Here is a 19,369-nt window from a genome sequence, read left to right on the forward strand (position 1 = left end):
ATTAAGTTCATGCTGTATATCTCCATAAATACAAAAACCATGATGAAAGCATCACACACTCTAATTATGAATTTGTAAAAACCAGTCCAGCGTACACAACATGATAGAGAGCCCTTTCTCATATGGAGGCCATAGCTACATTTACATAACCATGGAGTTTATGAACTCTATGAGTTGACAAGCAATTGGACAAAGTCAGAAATACAAATGTTGACATATTGCTGGTCGGTCTTACCCGGGCTCCAAGAAGTCCATCCTGTCCCCTGTTTCCTAAATGACCTTGAAGTCCCTAAGATAGGACACATCTTTAAGAAGGTTTTTTCCTTTCGGATGAAATATATGCCACGCTATTCATTGACCAACACTTAAAATTACAGCCTCAAAATTTCAATAATTTTACTTGACAGTCTCCTTCACCTTCAGGCCTTTAGGTCCCGTCACTCCGATGACTCCAGGCATTCCCTACACAAAAGGTTTACACATATAAAACACAAGGTCTCATTAACATCTACAATAGCAGCAACTTGAGGGACACAGTTTAAAAAAGACTATCAAATAGACACATAAATGGAAAATGAACAGTTGAAATTAGTTTGTCTGGGCTTCATAAATCAACATGAAGTCAATCTACAAATTCAGTTGTAAAGACAGGGATATAATAGGGATTAAATGTTTGAACTGGACACCGTCACAGTCACATAAGGACAGGATAAGAAACGTAGCCACATAGGAACCTTAATACCAGGCTCTCCTTCACGTCCTCTCTCTCCAGATTTTCCCATCTCTCCCTGCAAATGGTAAACACAATTACATAATTAGTGTGGATTTAGCACAATGATCAGCATCTAGAATAAATTTAAATCTCCAGTCACTCATACTCACAATTGGACCTGGCAACCCAGAAAATCCAGCTCGACCTTCTCGACCCTTTGATAGGAAAAATGATCAGAATTGATTACAATGCAATATCCACACTAGCATTACTTCATCAAGTGAAACAGGATTCTACATTCATTACCAGCTGCCACAACGTAGCAACAGCTCGTAGTGTTTTCAGCTTGTGAGTCTGTGTGTGTCATTATGTCCTTTGAAACCTATTTTGGCAGAAACTACTACAGAGATGGTTTTGTTTATTTTGCCAGATGTTTATATGTCTGTCTGTGGACAGATTTTATTAACATGATAACATCACAACCATGCAAAATATAGTCATGAAACTTTACAGGTGTGTAGCTGAAGGTGTGTAAATGAAGGCCAAATTAAAATATGGGTGTGGTCTAAGCAAGGGGGTCAAAAGTGGGCACCTAGACAGCCATGCAAGTGTGTGTGTGTGTGTGTGTGTGTGTGTGTGTGTGTTTGGGGGCGGGGGTTTGGAAGTAGGGAAGGGACCATTGCTGCCACTACTTTACACCCCAGGCCCACATTTGTTTTAAGTCGCGGATTGGCGTATTGCAGCTGATCCCATTGCAAGATGGCTCTAGTGACACCTCTGGTGACTTGAGTGTATATTTGTATCAGTATTGGACTACATTACTACAAACTGTTGTGTATATATGGAATATGACCACGTTTCTTATGGGTTATTTCTGCCAAGTTGCCGCTATCTGACATATTTTACAAAAATTCCCTCTTTCTCATCAACATCAGTGACCAGTTAATGTGAAACTAGTATTCTATATATATTCTGCACAAATATTAAAGTGAGTGATATTGATATTTTATCAATTTTACACTAACCCCACATGTACTAAAGTACCCAGCATCGATTTTGTCCTACCTTGCCGCCCCGAGGGCCAGGAACTCCTTGAATACCATTTGGTCCTCGATCTCCCTACAAAAACAATAAAGAAACAAACATGTATATACTCTCATTCATTCACACAAATGCACAATTTTACAAACATGATTCGTTCAACTTTCTCAAAACCGACCTTCGGTCCATCTTTTCCCTGCTTCCCTTGCTCCCCCATGATACCATCAAAACCCTACGACAATGATGACAGGTATAAAAAAACTTGATCATTACAGTTGCTATATTGTTAGTGAACATGTCTTTATTCATTACACTTATTTCACTCACACTGGGTCCAGGAGGTCCTGGTGGCCCTGTTGGTCCTCCAAGTCCCTCAAGTCCCAAAGGGCCTCGATGCCCCTTTAACCCTTGTTTACCTGGAGGCCCTGGAAGTCCCTGTGAATGAACACAACAGGACGTTGAGCTGAGTGATCGGGTCAATAAACTGATCAACAATCAACTGAACAGATTGACAGGAAGGATCAAACTCACCAGGTCTCCTTTAAACCCAGAATCCCCCCTCTCACCTCGCTTGGCTTTAGACCCCTGGAAGAGGAAAGTGCACACACACACACACACACACACACACACACACACACACACACACACACACACACAAACAAACAAACACACGCAAACAAAAAACATCTACACATTTAGCTCAGTACTTAGAGTAACAGTATAGCAGCTTGATGTGGTTAAAATCATTAAATATTGCCATATATTATAATTGACATAAACACTTTAGCTGCAGTCAATATTGAAATTGCTTTAAGTAATCTTACTGGATCACCTGAGGGTCCAGGCTTTCCTGGATTCCCATTGGCTCCCTGAAATGAGATGGAAAAAAGCTCCAACATGACAAACTGACAACAGCACATCTGAGTTCATATCTTTTCTAGTTATTAATGTTGCATGTGCAGAGGAGTTACATTTAGTCCAGGTGGTCCAGGTTCCCCTATGTCCCCTTCATCTCCTGGATCTCCCTGGTGAAACACATAGACCACAGATGACAGAGTGACCTTAAAATGATGGCTGCAACCTACTGCTTAACTGTTTCTGGTTGTTTTTACATAAAGTGTACTCACAGGGTCTCCTTTAGGACCTGGAGGTCCATCTGGTCCTGGCCTTCCCTGTGAAAAACCCCCAAGATGTTTTCTTTATTCATAATTTTTTGTCTTCATGTGATAAAATTGTTAAGTATGAGTCCTGTATGTGGAGAGCTTTTCACAAAGAGACAGCCACTACTTTTCCAACCAACTTGGTCAAACAAACATTTGCATCAAACTAAAGCACATTATTGGTCACAACTAAGGAAAAGTCAAATAATAATCTTCATCTGGAATGCACTTCCTGTTGAGATACTATCATCTATTTCTGTATCCACTTTGAAAAAACATTTAAAAACACATTTTTTAGGGTGGCATTTTATAAGCTTGCAATGTTATTTGTCTGTATATGTATATATATATATATTTATTCATGTGAAGCTTGTGCACAGAGCTTGTGTGTATGGGTATATTTATATATATTCATTTGTGTGAATGCATGTTCACATTTATGTATATGCATTTGCCTTTATCACCTTGTCTTTGCTTCATTTATTTTTTTTTTGTCTTGTGAAGCACTTTGTAACATCTGTTTTGTGTGCCAATTAAGTTAATTTCTTCTTCTTATTATTATTATTCTCCTTGAAAAGGACAAACGTCTTTTTTCATGAACAACTTTATATATTTGTCTCATATTTATGGCCTACACATAACCAAGCTACAAAGTTCAATCCATAGTGACTGTAAATGCAAACCAACCTACAATAAAACACTTACTGTGTCTCGGATTCAGATACTTCTGTATGTACTGTATACTTGTTATTTTGCATGCATTTACACTGAGAAGTATGGCAAACTGCGGTGCACTAGAAGAACCAGGATAGCACACTCATAATAGATGTTCCATACTCAACTTTTGACTAACACTTCTCGCTCTCAATGGCTGCCATGTTGCCTACGTAGTGGAGGGGGTGGGACCACAAACACATTTCAAACTTGTGAATCGTCAGCCGACTATTGCGGTGAACACCAAAGCACAGTACAAATATACATGTGTATTTTTCACTACCACTATACTTTGTCAGATAGAAGCCATCAGTTTGTTTGTTGGGCTATTTCTGTAATAATTTCGTACTGCAAACAATAATGCAAATGCTAATGTTAGCTTGCTAGCTAGCTAACAGCGGCATATTTCATCATCAGGCATTGACAATAGATGTGTTTGTCATGTCACGTCAAGCTCCCTGACTTCATATTTATTTGTCACTTGTCTCGTCTCGTTTCAGATCCCACTACCTGTCAAGTTTCCCTCCTTTGTGACGACATGCCCTGTCCTTATGTGTTTTATCTGCGTCTCATTGTCTCCCTTGTCTTAGAGTATTTAAGTCCCTGTCTTCCCCTCCTCTGTTGCCAGATTGTCTTTACGAGAATGCTGGAACACTCACTCAAAGGTAGTGTTTCTTGTGAGTGTGTTTTTGACTGAGTTTGCCTTTTACCACCCTTTTTGCCTGTTGATTTGGATATCTTTGCCTGTGGTACTGATCACCCTTGTACTGACCTGAGCCGGATTAAAGACCCTGAACTTTTATCTGCATCTGAGAGTCTGCTTTGTGAGTCCATCTCTAGTTTATGCTTGACAGTGTTGTGGCTAAAGCTACACAATCTATGGGCCGAAATAACATTTGGTGTTCATGCATGTTAAATTGTTGTCTTTACTGCAGAACACTTTATTGTTGTACTTGTGGTCAGATGCTTGACTTGTAAATATTTACAAAATGAGGCAGCTATCATTAACTTGGTAGATCAGTCAGTATCAGCCATGGATATTCATAGATATAGAAATGTGCCATGGAAGCATGTTTATTTTTATTTTTAATATATGAATAAATATATACAGAAAAAAAATAAAGAGAGCAAACAAGCAGATAAAACAAGCATATATTTTGGCGGGTGACAAATGTTGCTGATGACACTCTGCCTGGTTGCAATTCAATAAGCAGGAGATGAAACGCTGCCAAATCTTGCAAACTTCATTTCCGTTTAGTGCGCAACAGCCATGTTTAAGCTTAGACAACACTACCCTGTCAAAATGCGCACACTACGCAAGGGGGCACATAGTGAATGCAGTGTACTACATTTAAGTGCACTAACAGAAGTATTGGATTTGAGACACAGCAACTGGTTCTGTTCTGATTCTGTGGCACTATGGGACGAAACACTTCAAAAGGTTTTGTTGTACCTGAGGTCCACGGACACCAGGAAACCCAGCCACTCCATCAGGACCAGGCTCTCCCTTAAGAAACACATGTATATGTACAGTTTAGACTTTTATTAAGGTAAGTAAAGGTCACCATTATTTGGTCTCTGTGAGAAAGTCTGTAAATGTCTTGTCACCTGTGGTCCAATCGCTCCTCTGGCACCATGTGCACCTTGATGACCCTGATAACATAAAATATTGTTTCATAAATATCTTTGTCAATGTGGATGGAAACTTGATCAGCTAGTTGTTTACTTACCGGAGGTCCTTTAACTCCTGAGACACCTTTTACTCCGCTGGGGCCCATTTTGCCCTGAGCAGAGGACACACTTTAATACTTGCACTTCTTAATTCAATATTATTTCAGTATTTAATCCAACATCATCATTTTATCCATTTTATGAAGACAGCGTTAGAAAACTTACGGGTGGGCCTGGTGGTCCACTGAAGCCTTGAGCTCCAATCTCTCCCTGAGAATGATCAGCAATGTATCAAACAAGAATATCAGCGTAATTAAAAGTCCCAAATACTGACTGATAATAAAGATGATTGTTATTTATATAGATATGGATAATTGACACTGACCAGAGGTCCTGATGGTCCAGGAAAACCAGAAGGACCCCTGGCTCCAGGCAGTCCCTGTAAAAATGCAACAGTTCAGATGTCAAGTGCAGAAACTCACAACAAAAAGTAATTGTTTTTAGCACAGTAAAAAAAAATGTGTATTTGAATTTGCACTTTACAGTGATTTTATCATGATGATGATGCCACGAGGGGTTTGTCAGCGGCTGAGGCTCAGTCCTCCATATCGAAGTGTCCCTGGGCAAGATAATGAACCCCAAACTGCTACTGATAACTGCAAGGTTCATTATCTTGCTGTGTTATCAGTGTGTGATTGTGAGTGGGTGCATTTATCTGATGAGCAGGCAGCACCTTGGATGGTACTACCAGTGTATGAATGGGTGTGTGAATGTGTCATTGTGGCATGATGTGCCAAAGGTGCTGTATAAATTTAAGTTTCAATTTGAATCATAAAGTCATCCATACTTACTATATAGCCAGGGACACCAACAACGCCTCTGACTCCTTTATTTCCCTGGTTACAGCAAAGACAGGAAAATCAGAAACACATATAGCAGCCCTCTACTACTGACAGAGATGTGTGTATGTAGTGAATGATGAATCTGACCTTATCTCCTTTTTGTCCTCTGTCTCCCTGCGGTCCAGCCTCCCCATCATAACCCTAAAGACAGAGAGAAAGTGGTTTGACAAACAAATTTAAATAAAATGCTCCAGTCCAGCAACATAGTGACAAATTTAGTAAAGAACAAAAATACCAACACTCCTGAAATACCCGCTGTTAACAATCTGACAAGTTAGTATGAGCAACTAAAATAGTATGATAGTATGGTAGGCGAGATAGATACATAGATATGCATGTATCCATAATTTCAGTCCCCATAACATTAAAAGTCCAGGCCACTCTTACCCACTCACCCAGCTCCCCTTTGCTGCCCTTCTCTCCTCTGTAGCCTTGGGGACCCTATAGCGACAAGCACAAAGAACGCAACTGCCCTTACACGTATGGATGAAAACTACATATAACAAGGTATTAAAGGCCTGTTTGACAGCATTACAACTACTAAAATACACATATATTTTATATATCTGTCAGTGGTTTTACCTGTTCTCCAGGTAAGCCTGGAGGGCCTGGATCACTGTCCTTTCCTGGGGTCCCATCTCTCCCAGGTCGGCCTTGGGGGCCTGGCAGACCCTGTGGTCCAGGTTTGCCCTGAGGTACAACACAAGATGCAGTTGCCCTGGTCTCATGACAACTTTTACTGAGGAAAAACTTCTCACCCAGAATTCCTACAATTACCAGCTAATACATCCAGGTATTCCAGCAACTATCCTGAGCAACCACTTAATTATGACATGGCAACACACCTCAATACCTGAGGAACGACCTCACAGTAAGTCACAAATGCAGTTACTTAATCCACCATAACAACCACCTTCATAGACCGAATTAAAATGTTTGTTTACAATAACTTTGTAGAGGTAGAACACGCTTTATGGACATGAAATCAAGGGGCACTAAGCAAATGCTACCTCAATTTGTTGGTTTATAGCCACCTAAAAAAAAAGGCCTATCTAAAAAAAAACAATATCAGTTTAGGTGTACACCATATTTAGAGTATTTTCCACCGCTTTACTTCGGCATCGATTTCCAATGGGGAGTTGAAGCCATTATCTCACAGCCACCAGATTCTACTAACATGGGAGGTACTGCCGCCTCAATCAGTTTGTATATAAAGCTGTGAAAAAATTCCACATATAGTGTGCACTTAAACTAATAGATTATTTTAAGGTGGGTCTTTTTAGGGTGGCTAACATACATTTTGCTGCTGCCTCTGTCCATAGTAATACATTGCTTAGCTCCCTAGTTGGTAGATTTGGTTTATCAAAGACACCAGCAAGGTAACACAATACATAAAATAAGCACAGCAGAAACGTCAGGCAGGTCGGAAACCTGTAATTATTAACCATGATATTTCTTTAAATGTTGCAGTTAGGGCCGAAAATGAAAACAGAAAAAAACAAGTTTAGCGAATTCGCTTATCTCCCCAACTGAAATCAATTGCCAGCTGTGATTGTTGTCCTTACTGCAATGATTCCTTCCATACATCCCATCAACTCTCTTGAAATGCTAAGCAACCACACCTAACACCCTAGCAACTGCCTAGCAACACTGCAGCAACCAACCCTTGGTAACTGTTTGCTTAATCAGCAGAACAGTACAAATACAGTTCATTAAGAAGCTTTGGCCTTTTGTAGTTTCATATTACATCATCACAACCTGTACATATTGCTCCATACTGTTCTACATATATCAGGCAACTCAATAAGATATCAATCAAAGTCATAGTTATGAGTTCAGTGTAGAGTTTTTATGGCAAGAAGAGCAGAGACTAAGTAATGTAGCATTACCTCTCTTAATGTCTGACACTTAGAGAAGTGTAAATAAGCCTTATCAATGTAGTGTATGATGAAGTGAGCCCATAAACTAGCAAAAAGAGTCTGATAAGATGCAAATCAAGTGGAGATACCTACGATTTTCCCTTGAACTCCTTTTCGTCCTTGCTTCCCAGGTATTCCAGGTGGCCCCTGGAATACAAAATTTGCCACAGGAGTCATTTTACAATCTTTCAGATAGCTGTTTAAATTTTGCCTTCTCGAGTAATCACTTTTGTGTACTTACAAGTGGTCCGTCATCTCCAAGAGGTCCAGGAGGCCCCTGAGGCCCCCTAAGTTTCTGGAGATTAAAAAAAAAACAAAACACATTGTCTTACAATTCAGTCACAACATGTCCTACATGTTTATTTTATTTTTTTTTACACTAAACTGTATTTACACTGTAAATAAAGTTATGATACATTATGTTGTTGGAGTTCTGAGCTGCTGTGCAGGATTTTGACTAACTTGTATTTAGGGTTGCAGTGATACACTTGTTTTAAGGTATACTGCAATAAAAGTTGACGGTCATCATACAGTATATATTTTGCTTATCTATGATACTGAAAAAAAGCAACTAGATGGAGAATCTCCCCTTTATTTTAGTTATTTTCTAAGGGGAGACTTTTTACACAAACTTCCATTAACAAAATGGTATCAAGTTTCAATTGTAGTGATAAAACATTTGTCGATCCAAGAGTAACCCTTCCATTTTCATCCCTTTACAGGTCATTGTGGTTGATTATAAAATAAATTCTTAGATACCATGATACCATGAAACCGCAATATTTTCTGAGACTGTTATCGTACCATAAAAATCTCATACCATTGCAACTCTACTTTTATCAGTGAAAGGAAAAAATGGATTTTCTGGGCAATAATTTTTGTAAACAAACAACCTACCGGCCAGGAAAAAGTCAGCATTTTATAGATCTTGTTTTTCTGCAAGAGAATGACAGAGAAAGTATTCCTGTTATAATGTAAACCTGTTTATCCCACAAATAGTCCTCAAACAAGCTGCACTGAACATAACAAACGTTCAGAGCAGTAACCACGGTCCCCACACATTTTCATGGACAAAATTTCAAAACTTTTTTATAACTTTTCAAGGACCCTTTTTTTTTTTTACTTGCCCTACTTGCCAATATTTATAATGACAGCTCACTGGTTACACGGAGGGAGAGACAGAATGCAGGGAGAAATTGAAGACAAGTATGTGATGGTAAACTAAATGTCACACATGAAAACGTTAGAGCTACATCTTATTGATATCTCCAGCAAATAAATTTGCTGTTATGCTACACTACGAGGAAACTTATCAATGGAAGACCATGGTACATACAACAAAGTCCAAGACTTTTCCAAAGCTTTTAATGATTTTTACTACTACCGTGACTTCTCCAGGTTTGGAAAATGTGCTTGTGAAATTCCGTGACTTTTCCAGGTTTTCCATGAGCATGAGAATCCTGAATAATCCAAGCATGAGGAATGTAATTTTGCTTATAAAAAAAGGATTTCTCTATCATTAAATGTGAATCTAAATCAAAATATTTGCTATGTAGGACCTTTGTCTGGTTTGTGGTATATTAAATCTTTTACCATGGAATATGTAGAGGTGGCAAGAGTCAAGGATGCGAAACATTTATACCGATATACACATGACTACATGAGTAACACTGTGACTGATATTTATATGCTGGTATAATATACTCATACTACAAGTCTGTTATTTTGTGAGCTCAATATACAGACAAAATCAGTACTTTTGTGAAAACCAGTAAAACAGCCATAATATAACCTATTTTACTGCATATCTCCATATTCATACTTTCAGTGTAAATCCAAACTAGTGTGTAGCACCACCAATGAGCGAGTGGTCACTTGGTCAGAGCTTCAACAGCAGTTTACCTTGAACACCTCCCACTCTTCTTCAGAGGTTTTAAATACAACAATGGCAGGCATCCCAGGCGGACCCACAGGGCCTCTGTATCCTGTCCGTCCGGTCCTACCCATAACGCCTTGATAACCCTGAGAGGACAGAAAACACTATGACTGATGTAGAAAACAGGATGAGTCTAGATTATATTGTTTACGCATCGATCAACATGGACAGAGATAAAAATCTGAACTGATAATCGAGGCTGCATTTAACCAATTTTGATCACTAGGCATCAGAACGACCGGAGGAGCTGACCAAAACAGCCTTCAGATATAAACTGCCTATCAAGCTGTTGGGGCTGTTGTTGCATCATTTAGCTTCTAGAGCTGAGGTTGATAGTTTAAGATGACTTTAAACCTGTGTGAAATAAATTGAATCTGATTGTGATGCCCTCAGAAGATTAAACTGCAGAGGTGTTGCTGTATCTGAGGTTTAATCAGGGGTGGAGGTTGTTGACTATGTGACAAACTATCACAAGTCACGTATATGAAAACAGGGGATTGATGGTTTTGTTTGGTTTAAGCAAAGTAGATAGGTGAGGGCTCATATACAGTAATCCAGTGATTGGTGATACTGGACATAAGTTATGCAGAAACACAATTTAAACTTAAATTAAGTAAAATCTAATAGAATGTAAAGCTGTCTCTGCTACATACATCAAGACAAAAATTGGGAGAGGGAATTGAACACTGAAATTACAATGGAAGAATGGCTTAATATGTGCAAAACACAACACACCACCTCAAACTCAAAGATATGGAGGGAGTGTGGGTGGAAAAATTAACCTGCTACTTCATTACACCTAAAATATAGAATAAAGAAAGCAAGTGGAAAGATGGTCGACAGTTAAATTAATTACTCAATTCATTGACAATAAAAATGCATAAATGTGACATTTATTAATAAAAAATGTATTCGTATCAAATAAAAAAAATTAAACATTGTCTCTAAATCTGTTTGAAATGCAGTTTAGTTTAACGTTAACTGTAGAGTTCCCACTGAACTCAGCACAAAGCTGCAGGAAAGTAACACTGAGAGTAACATATCCTTTAACTTCAGTTAAGCTTGTGACATGCACATCTAGCTGACACAGAGCAACACAAACATACTGCCATATTCTTCTTCTACTACTTTATTCTTACAGTATCTGGTTTGACTGACCAACTCCTGCAAAAAATGTGTGGGTATTTAGCTTTCTCGTTACTGCTCTTTAACTGCCACTGTTTAACATCGTTTCTTTGCTATTTTATAACACAAACAGCTGGTCTGCCAACTATTTATCCAATATGTTTATCAAATTATTTCAGCTGATTATCCATTAATTTAAGATATCCATTTTAGCCATGTAACATTATCCATTACTGTTAGCTAATGTGAACCATTTATCACTTTGAGCTAATTCAACTGTTTATCTATTATTGACAGATAACTGTTTTAACCATTTAGCTATACATTACCCTTAGTGTACAATTTAAATTTGTAATTATCTGTTTTTTAAGAAGAAGATATACTTTATTAATCCCTGAGGCGAAATTCAATTTTTTTCACTCTGTTGTCATATACACACAGACCCTAAATATACAAACTGGACCTATAAATGCATTGAATGCAGAGATGTCAGAGTGAGGGGGCTGTCTTGGACAGGCACCCTGAGGTGCTCAGGGGCACTAAGGCAGTGCCCTGGCACCTCTCCAGCTACCAGCCCACGCTCTATGCTTGGTCCGTACAAGGACATGAACCAGTGAACCTCCAGTTTCTAAGCCTCCAAGTCCCTGTGGACTGAGCTACTACTGCCCTTTGTGCAGTGTTCAGCTACTGTAGCTGACACTATATGAGGATAGCCTATATTTGTAAGTTCAAATTGTAATCTCTATTTTTTCCATGTACCCAAGAGTGATGTATTATTATAAAATGCATGCATTGTCTGGATAAGTTTATAACATATATGAGATACCCATAGTACAATCTTCATTGAAACTTCAGAAATACCCCCTGCAGTACAAGCACCCCTGTATCACTGGTCTACACTACTGCAGGGCAGACAAGTGTCTGTAAACCAAAGCTATGACATAATGTAGACCATGCTGAAAGTAGTTTCTAGCTGCACACTAGGGCTGCATGGTTGGACAGTATATTGGATACTATCTGATTAACACTATGAGCAATTCAACTCAAGTTACAGTCTTTTGATTAATTGTTGATACAAAAAAAATGTCCTGATTCACATACTTTGTCTCCTTTAGGTCCTGGTAGTCCTGTCAGCCCAGGTGGACCCTGCAACCCCTGATGAAAGAGTGAGGAGGTGCAGTTAGACATGGAAAATCATCACTATCAAAAATAATGTAGGCTACTGTAACCTAAATACAAGAGCAACCCATCAGGATTTATTGCTAAAGTTTTAGGTTAAACTTGAACTTCACTTATCCCTGACAGAGGGCAGTGAAACTAGAGCAGAAATGCAGATATCGAGGATTTATTATATCTGAATTCTGATTATTCTAATCGTTTTTTGTGGTATTGGTTGAGGGTATTGAGGGGAGATTTTGAACCTCTGGTGTAAACACACAGTCTTTAGAGATATCAGGAAAGTTACAGTACCCCAGTTTAGCCAGAGGAGGGTGACAATGGCTTTCAGGGAAGAGAGTAACCCCTCCCTTCTAACACACACACACACACACACACTTGCATGGCTGTCTAGGTGCTAGAATTGACACAGATATATGCTGCCATCTCAGTCATCAAATCAGCTCCACGCAAACTCAATTTCATCCAAGGTCATGACAGAAGATGAGATGAGAATATCACACAAATGTGATTAAAAATTTCCTATGCGGTTTGTTTATGCATTCATAACATCACTCTGAATAACCCTGACATTTAAAGTATACCACGACCTGACCGACAAAAATAACTCCAAATGTGAAATCTAGATTTGATTATTGATTTTGAACATTTACACATGTAAATGTAAACAAGTCTTACCCTGATCCCAGGTCGTAATCCTGCCCCGTGATGTCTGACTGTGTATACAGGCGGCTGATTGGCTGCTTTAACAGTCTGCAGTGGAGGTACAGTCTCTAATTGGATGGAGGAGTCTTCAGTGCCAACATGTGAGATCCGATCAGGTGAGGAATGATTATAATCCTCAGAAATGTCAGTGTCATCATCATAACTTTCTTTCTCCATCTCTGCATGGCTGTGCACTTCCTCCTCCTCTAAATCCATCTCATCTTCATCAGTCTCTATCCCACTCTCCTGCACTCCACCTGGAAGTCGTTGTTGTGGTGGTGTTTCTGTTCTGGGTGAAACAGTTTGCAAGCTGTCATCCATTTCTTCTTTTTCTTTTATCTCACTGGCTGAAACATTAACAATCTCATCCTCCATTTTCTTGGTACTTAGTTCTTCTGCGCTTTGTAATGTGGGAGTTGCAACAGTCAGGTTTTGGGTTGGATCTTTCTCAGGTGCAGCAAAGTCCTCAGTTACATTTTCTTTTGTCTGTCTTAAGAGTTTAGCAGGTGGGTCTACTGAAGCTGGAGGTGTAATGACTAGTGGCAATGCCTTTGTCACCCCTTCAATCGAAGGGTACACGCTGGAAGTGACAAACCCTGGTTCTGTGATGGGGCCTGAGATAAGAGTAGACCTCGTAGCAAACTGTGGCCCATTAGAGAAAGATGCCTGTGTACTTGCGGTGTCTGTATCTCTTGATAAAACACTTGGAGCTGTGGGGGTTTCAAGATGAACATTGAGGCCTGAAGTGGCTGTTGCAACACTTTCCAAGACAGATGCATCACTTGTCCAGGAGCTCTCCTTTGCCGCAAGAGTTGGTGGATGAACTTGTTCCTTGTACTGAGTGGTTTGAAGTGTGTGGACAAAAGGAGTCCAGGGTGTGATACTTCCTTCTGTGCTCCATGGCTCCTTCACTGTCTCTAATATGTCAGGCTGTACAGTAGAAAGCTGTTCATTTCCAGTCAGAGATGGAAGCTGTGGCTCAGTGTCTCCACCTTGATTTTCTTCCTCACTCGCAGCTGTTGGTTTGACCTTTTCTTTGTTGGTTGAGGCAACAGTCAGAGTGTCAGTGTCAGTGTTCACTACAGCTTTGGTGTCTGCATCCTCTGGATCAGGATGTGACTTCAGAGGGGACGTGCTGCTCACTGGATCCAGTCTGGATGTCAGCTCAGTGGGAGCAGTCTGTAGAGTCGTGTCATGCGTGGGATTTTCTGGTCTGGCTGATACTGTGATCTCAGGCTGAGTGGTCACCTCATCTATAGCTGCAACATCCTTAAAAAGATTTATAGGAGGAAAACATTACCCTGTGTCTCTGTTTTACAGTCTTTAGTGAGAATAACAGTAACCTGAGAGAAGGAAGATTCAAGATTTATCAGTAAATCCTGCTCACCGATCCGTAATTTCCATTCTCCTATGTAGCATTACTGAATACTTTCAAAGCAGGCAAAAGCATAGGTTTCATTTAAACATCAGGGGGAGGTCATATTAAGGCATTTTTGAGCGTCAAACACTTTATTCCCTGCATTCTGATGACTTGTATACACAAATTTGGGCCTTTTCTGCATCTACTTATGGTGGAAATGTCTTAATTTGTGTAAAGGAAATCACTAAATTCAGGCGCCAGGTGACAATTCAAAATATAAAACAAGAGACCATCTTGCTATAATCACAAAAGCCATGATGCTGATATGCGACTTAAAATAAATGTGGGCCAAAGGGGTGTAATCAACCCATATTGAAAAATGAAATGCACCGTCCTCTTTCTGAAATAATACGAGAAGTAAACTGTTAGTATAAAGATGGTGTCTTCCTTACTTATCCTACATGCATGTAGTTGACAGAGCTTTGGCGCCACTTACAACCAGATGTAGCTCCAGCCTCTCACACATTAGCCAAACCCATTGGCAAAATTGGGTTAGGACTCATAGTAGAGGACTAGATCTGTTCATTTCTTTTGCAGCAAATACAGTGATTGAACAGACACTGACAGGCAACAGTAGTTATATTTTCATGTGGTCATGTCCCTACCGTCCCTACCAAATTCTACACCCCTGGAAGCAAGAATGGATTAGTCCATTGTTGGACAATAAGTAAACAAATAAACCACAGCTGTTAAGTAATAATATTAACTAATGCACAAAGCATATGATACAAACAAACTGCATACAAGAACAAAGACCAAGCCGTTGCTTCCATTGCACAGTTTAGTTTTGAGCTCTCTTTGGTGGAGTGAAAACAGTCTGTTCAGAAACGTAAACAGTCCCATAGAAAAAGACTTGGTGGAATCACACACAAGTAAAACATGCAGTTAGAGTCCAAAGCAAATCACATTTTATGATGGAAAACCTCTCTGAGACAAACATTCCCTGTGTGGCTTCCACAAACAGACAGACAGCCAGACAGTCAGACAGACAGACAGACAGACAGTACTGTACAGTACAGTACTGTGGATTTACACTTTGAAGGCTCATACATTCACACTAACATGCCATCAATAAATAAACAGTAGCGCTACCATCTCAGGTCGAACAAACTTACTCTTCAGAACTGCAAACAGTGGATGATGGATGTGATGGAGTGGGGCTGGGAGATTATCAAAGGCCTTATACACACTCAGTTCACCAACTCACTTATTTTGCCTAATTAGACCTCCTCTAATGAGACTGTGTGGGCGTGTACAAACTAAGCTTAACTGATACCTCACTGCCTGTTTGCTTTGTTGCATGAAATTTGATGACCTCACATAATTCCTACCATAGCTCCACCTAACTTTAACTTGTTTCATAAAGTCAAACATTGACTGTGGCTCAAATCAAAGTCAGACTTCAGATAGATGTCTGAATTCACTCGTTGTACAATTCTGTTTCATTCTTGACTGCCCTAAAGATACAGTTAACCCCACACAACAAGGTCTGTGGATTGTCTGAGTATCCAGGTCATGATTTTTGGAAATAAACATTACTGTTTACTGAATTTGTTTGAATGTGTTTTTTGGCACTTTGAGCACCACAAGCTGAGTGTCATCGAATTCCATCATATTCCAGAGAAGGCAGACTTCTCAATGGCCGATATCTCCAACATTTGGCAACTCACACCAAAACAATCTAGATTGATGAATAGTACTACAGGTAAAAGAAAACATATGTATTTTTGATTTTGGGGTGAGCTGTCCCTTTAAGTAGGATCAACTTGCCACAAATCCTGGACTTTTTCATAATAAAAAAAACATGACAGAAAATGATTTCCCCAAAAGACTGTAACACAAAAAAAGATCATAGCATCTCAAATCTCAATGCAGTGCTAACCGTGTTCGTCTTAGAGTGGCTAACATGTTAGGCTTAAAATAAGTCAGCCTTTGCTTTTGTGAAACTGTGAAATATGCATTAAACTAAGAGTAAATAAGACTGACCTAACACGACAGACCAATGTGAAATATCTTAACACTGGCCCCAGAGGTCTCATCAGCCATTATTACTGAAAACACATATGTGGAAGTGCCAGGCCTTTATCTATAATATAGTAGATTTGGTTATTAATTATGCATTAAAAGCAACAAAAAGGATATTTGGGATTTGCACAACAGCAAGCCATTCCTAATTGGACTGTTTATTGTTTGTTATGCTCGATGTAGCTCTGTGCTCGGCTGTTAAGTTCTCATAGAAGGAAACATGTCAATAAAACAGAGGCCATCAGGATGTAGTGTGTTATTTGTACCTGTGTGTTTGTGAGAGCCGAGCAGGTGCTGCTGTGATCTTGACAGTGCTGCTCTGCTGCTACAGGATCTCCTAAGACAAAGATCATCTGCTGGATGGTGCCCTGAACACACCACAGACACACAGGAGACAGAACATGACCAGCTTATAGAGTTTTAGCCCAAAATGTGGCTTACAGCTTTAGTGAAATGAGTTTTAATTCTATGACTGTAGTTAGTGTGTATTAGTCTCTGCTGAAAGGTCTTTGTTGATACTCCCACTAAGAAGCGCAGAGGTCAGAGGACATTCAAATCTTACACATACAGCTTTAGAGGTTGCATAACATCTCTATAATGTTTTACTGAACTTGAAATGCAGAAACTTGAAATGCAGAATGCAAATACAGACATTTAAATTCAAATGATGATAAAGCGAAGCATAAAGTAGTTCAGATCTTTTGAAGAGGGAATGTATGGGGTACTTATCCATAGTCAGTGTATTTGCCCCCAGTTTAGAAAAGCAGACATGAGACTAACATGGAAGCTAAGCAATGTACTGCTGTTGTAAGCAACAAAAACACATTTTAGCCATCACAGAAAATCAATATTGGTTTAAGTGTATGCTGTATTTAGAATATTTACACTGCTGTACCTTACAGTCAGACAGCAATTTCTGTTATATCACTCTCTTTAGCGCCAAACCCCATTGACAAAAACAGTGATTTAACATTACTAAACACAGGAGCTGCTGCTGGTCTACCTCTGGCTTGATCAGTTTTTGTGTTTGTGTTAATGTGTGATTTTGGCATTTAAAAGAATTCATTTGGATTTACCAAAGTCATACAATAACACAAACTAAGTAACTGACTGAGGCAGTGGTAAACCAGCAGCTCCTGTGCTCAGCAAGCCAAAATTACTATTTTTGTCAATGGAGTCTGGTGGCTTTGAAGAGAGCATAGATGGAGAACTGATGCCATGAACTGCTTCAATTCCCCGTCAGAACAGCTGTCTGACACAGAGGTAAAGTCTTAGGGCTGCTGTGAAATTGTGCCTACATAGGGCAACAAAAAAGTTTATCTTGGGTGCGCCGTACAATGGACAGCCAAGAAAGGATGGCAGGAGAAATACCCGCACACCAATTCAACTAAGCTGGACAGCTACAAAAAAGGTTCACAGGCTGAGATAAATGCCAAAAAATGTCACAAAAGTAAGGGTGCTCAAAGTGCAAAAAATAATAGGAAGTGATTAAAAACAGCAGCAAAGGTTTCAGTTGGCATTGATCTCAGCCTGTGAACCTTTTTTTGTGGCTGTACAGCTCAGATGAATTGGTGTGCAGGTATTTCTCCTGCCATCCTTTCTTAACAGAGAGGTAAAGCAGTGAAAATATCCTAAATATAGTGTATACCTAAACAATGATAGATTTTTTTTAGGTGTGCCTTTTTTAAATGGCTAAAATATGTTTTGCTGCCCCCATCAATAACAGTACATTATGGCACTCCAAACTAGGGGCGTGTCAACTGCAATCTATTGTATGTAAGACATTGACCATACAACGCCACTACAAAAATTTTTTTTCCTTAGCTTCAACTCTTAACGCTATGGATCATGCAAAACTGGTATTTCATTTAGCCCTGTTAATGCAGAGAAAGTGGAGGTAAAATAAGAAGTGGAGAAAATAAATGTAGGCAACAGGCTCTATTGTAACTGTGACTCATTGCTGATGTACGAGAGGAACACTCCTGACTGACTAAATAACATTCTAAATAAATTAGCTTGTAATGAAATTATGAAAAAAGATTTAATGACCAAGTCTGAATTTAAATAACAACAGGTGCAGATATTAAGCAGACTGTGAGTCAGTCATGACAAAAAAGCTGTAAGTGGTCAACATGTAGCACTGAGTATGTTAGGTAAGTTTATCCACTGCTTTGGAAATACATGCATCACTCCTTAAAGTGCAGATACATGAGTGTTTGAGGTTAAATACTTCTTTCTTCAGTTTCCCATGGTGACATTTTCTACTCTGCATTTTATGAGATTTACTTGTCGATGTGAAAATCTTCTCCTGCCTCTTATCCTCTCACATGCACATGTAAGAAAACCCCAAACCTGATGCAGAAACATTTCAGCTTCTGGTAGTAACACCACGTAGCTCATATGAAACTGGTGCACAGCCATTAGTAATGCCTACATTTACAGAAAACCGCTTAAAGCCCATTAAATGTAAAAGAAGAGTTGAAGATAAGAGAGACAACTGTGACTCCAAAGCTTTTAAGATGATGCATCTAAATTCACCACAAATTCCCACAGTGTAAGAAAAATAAAGCTCCAAAGACAACAGTTCCAAATCATCTTGATGTAATTAAATGCTGAATAAATTACATTTTTAGCTCTTTCCACTTATAATTTATACAGACATTCAAAATCTAGACCAACACAGTTAATCTTCCTGTCTCTACGTTTTACCCCAAGTAGTCAGAAAGTTTGACAAATCTGACCTGAATCCATCAGTGACATTTTAACCAGTGATACGGACAGTCAGACTTACGCAGCTCAGAAGCAGTAGCACCACCACAGCACCCTGCATGGCTTCTGATAAAGGTAACTGCTGGACTCCTCT

The 19,369-nt window shown here is 39.3% G+C and overlaps 1 protein-coding gene across 1 annotated transcript in view; it reads right to left on the reverse strand.

The window, feature by feature from the left end:
• The window catches only part of si:dkey-21p1.3 (collagen alpha-1(I) chain), a 37,084-nt gene extending 17,715 nt beyond the window's left edge, over positions 1-19,369 (reverse strand). The window contains exons 1-21 of the mRNA XM_050055268.1: positions 19,298-19,369; positions 16,773-16,874; positions 13,035-14,330; positions 12,282-12,335; positions 10,022-10,141; positions 8,361-8,414; positions 8,213-8,266; positions 6,783-6,890; positions 6,588-6,641; positions 6,288-6,341; positions 5,684-5,737; positions 5,524-5,568; positions 5,358-5,411; positions 5,081-5,134; positions 2,881-2,925; positions 2,725-2,778; positions 2,578-2,622; positions 2,081-2,188; positions 1,932-1,985; positions 1,778-1,831; positions 401-462 (exon numbers count right to left, since the gene is read on the reverse strand). Coding sequence (XP_049911225.1) covers positions 401-462; positions 1,778-1,831; positions 1,932-1,985; positions 2,081-2,188; positions 2,578-2,622; positions 2,725-2,778; positions 2,881-2,925; positions 5,081-5,134; positions 5,358-5,411; positions 5,524-5,568; positions 5,684-5,737; positions 6,288-6,341; positions 6,588-6,641; positions 6,783-6,890; positions 8,213-8,266; positions 8,361-8,414; positions 10,022-10,141; positions 12,282-12,335; positions 13,035-14,330; positions 16,773-16,874; positions 19,298-19,336 — 2,564 coding nt within the window. The 5' untranslated portion in view covers positions 19,337-19,369. The remainder of the gene's footprint in view (positions 1-400; positions 463-1,777; positions 1,832-1,931; positions 1,986-2,080; positions 2,189-2,577; positions 2,623-2,724; positions 2,779-2,880; positions 2,926-5,080; positions 5,135-5,357; positions 5,412-5,523; positions 5,569-5,683; positions 5,738-6,287; positions 6,342-6,587; positions 6,642-6,782; positions 6,891-8,212; positions 8,267-8,360; positions 8,415-10,021; positions 10,142-12,281; positions 12,336-13,034; positions 14,331-16,772; positions 16,875-19,297) is intronic.

The sequence above is a fragment of the Epinephelus moara genome, chromosome 10 (assembly GCF_006386435.1).
Source record: "Epinephelus moara isolate mb chromosome 10, YSFRI_EMoa_1.0, whole genome shotgun sequence".
NCBI classification, from domain to species: Eukaryota; Metazoa; Chordata; class Actinopteri; order Perciformes; family Serranidae; genus Epinephelus; species Epinephelus moara.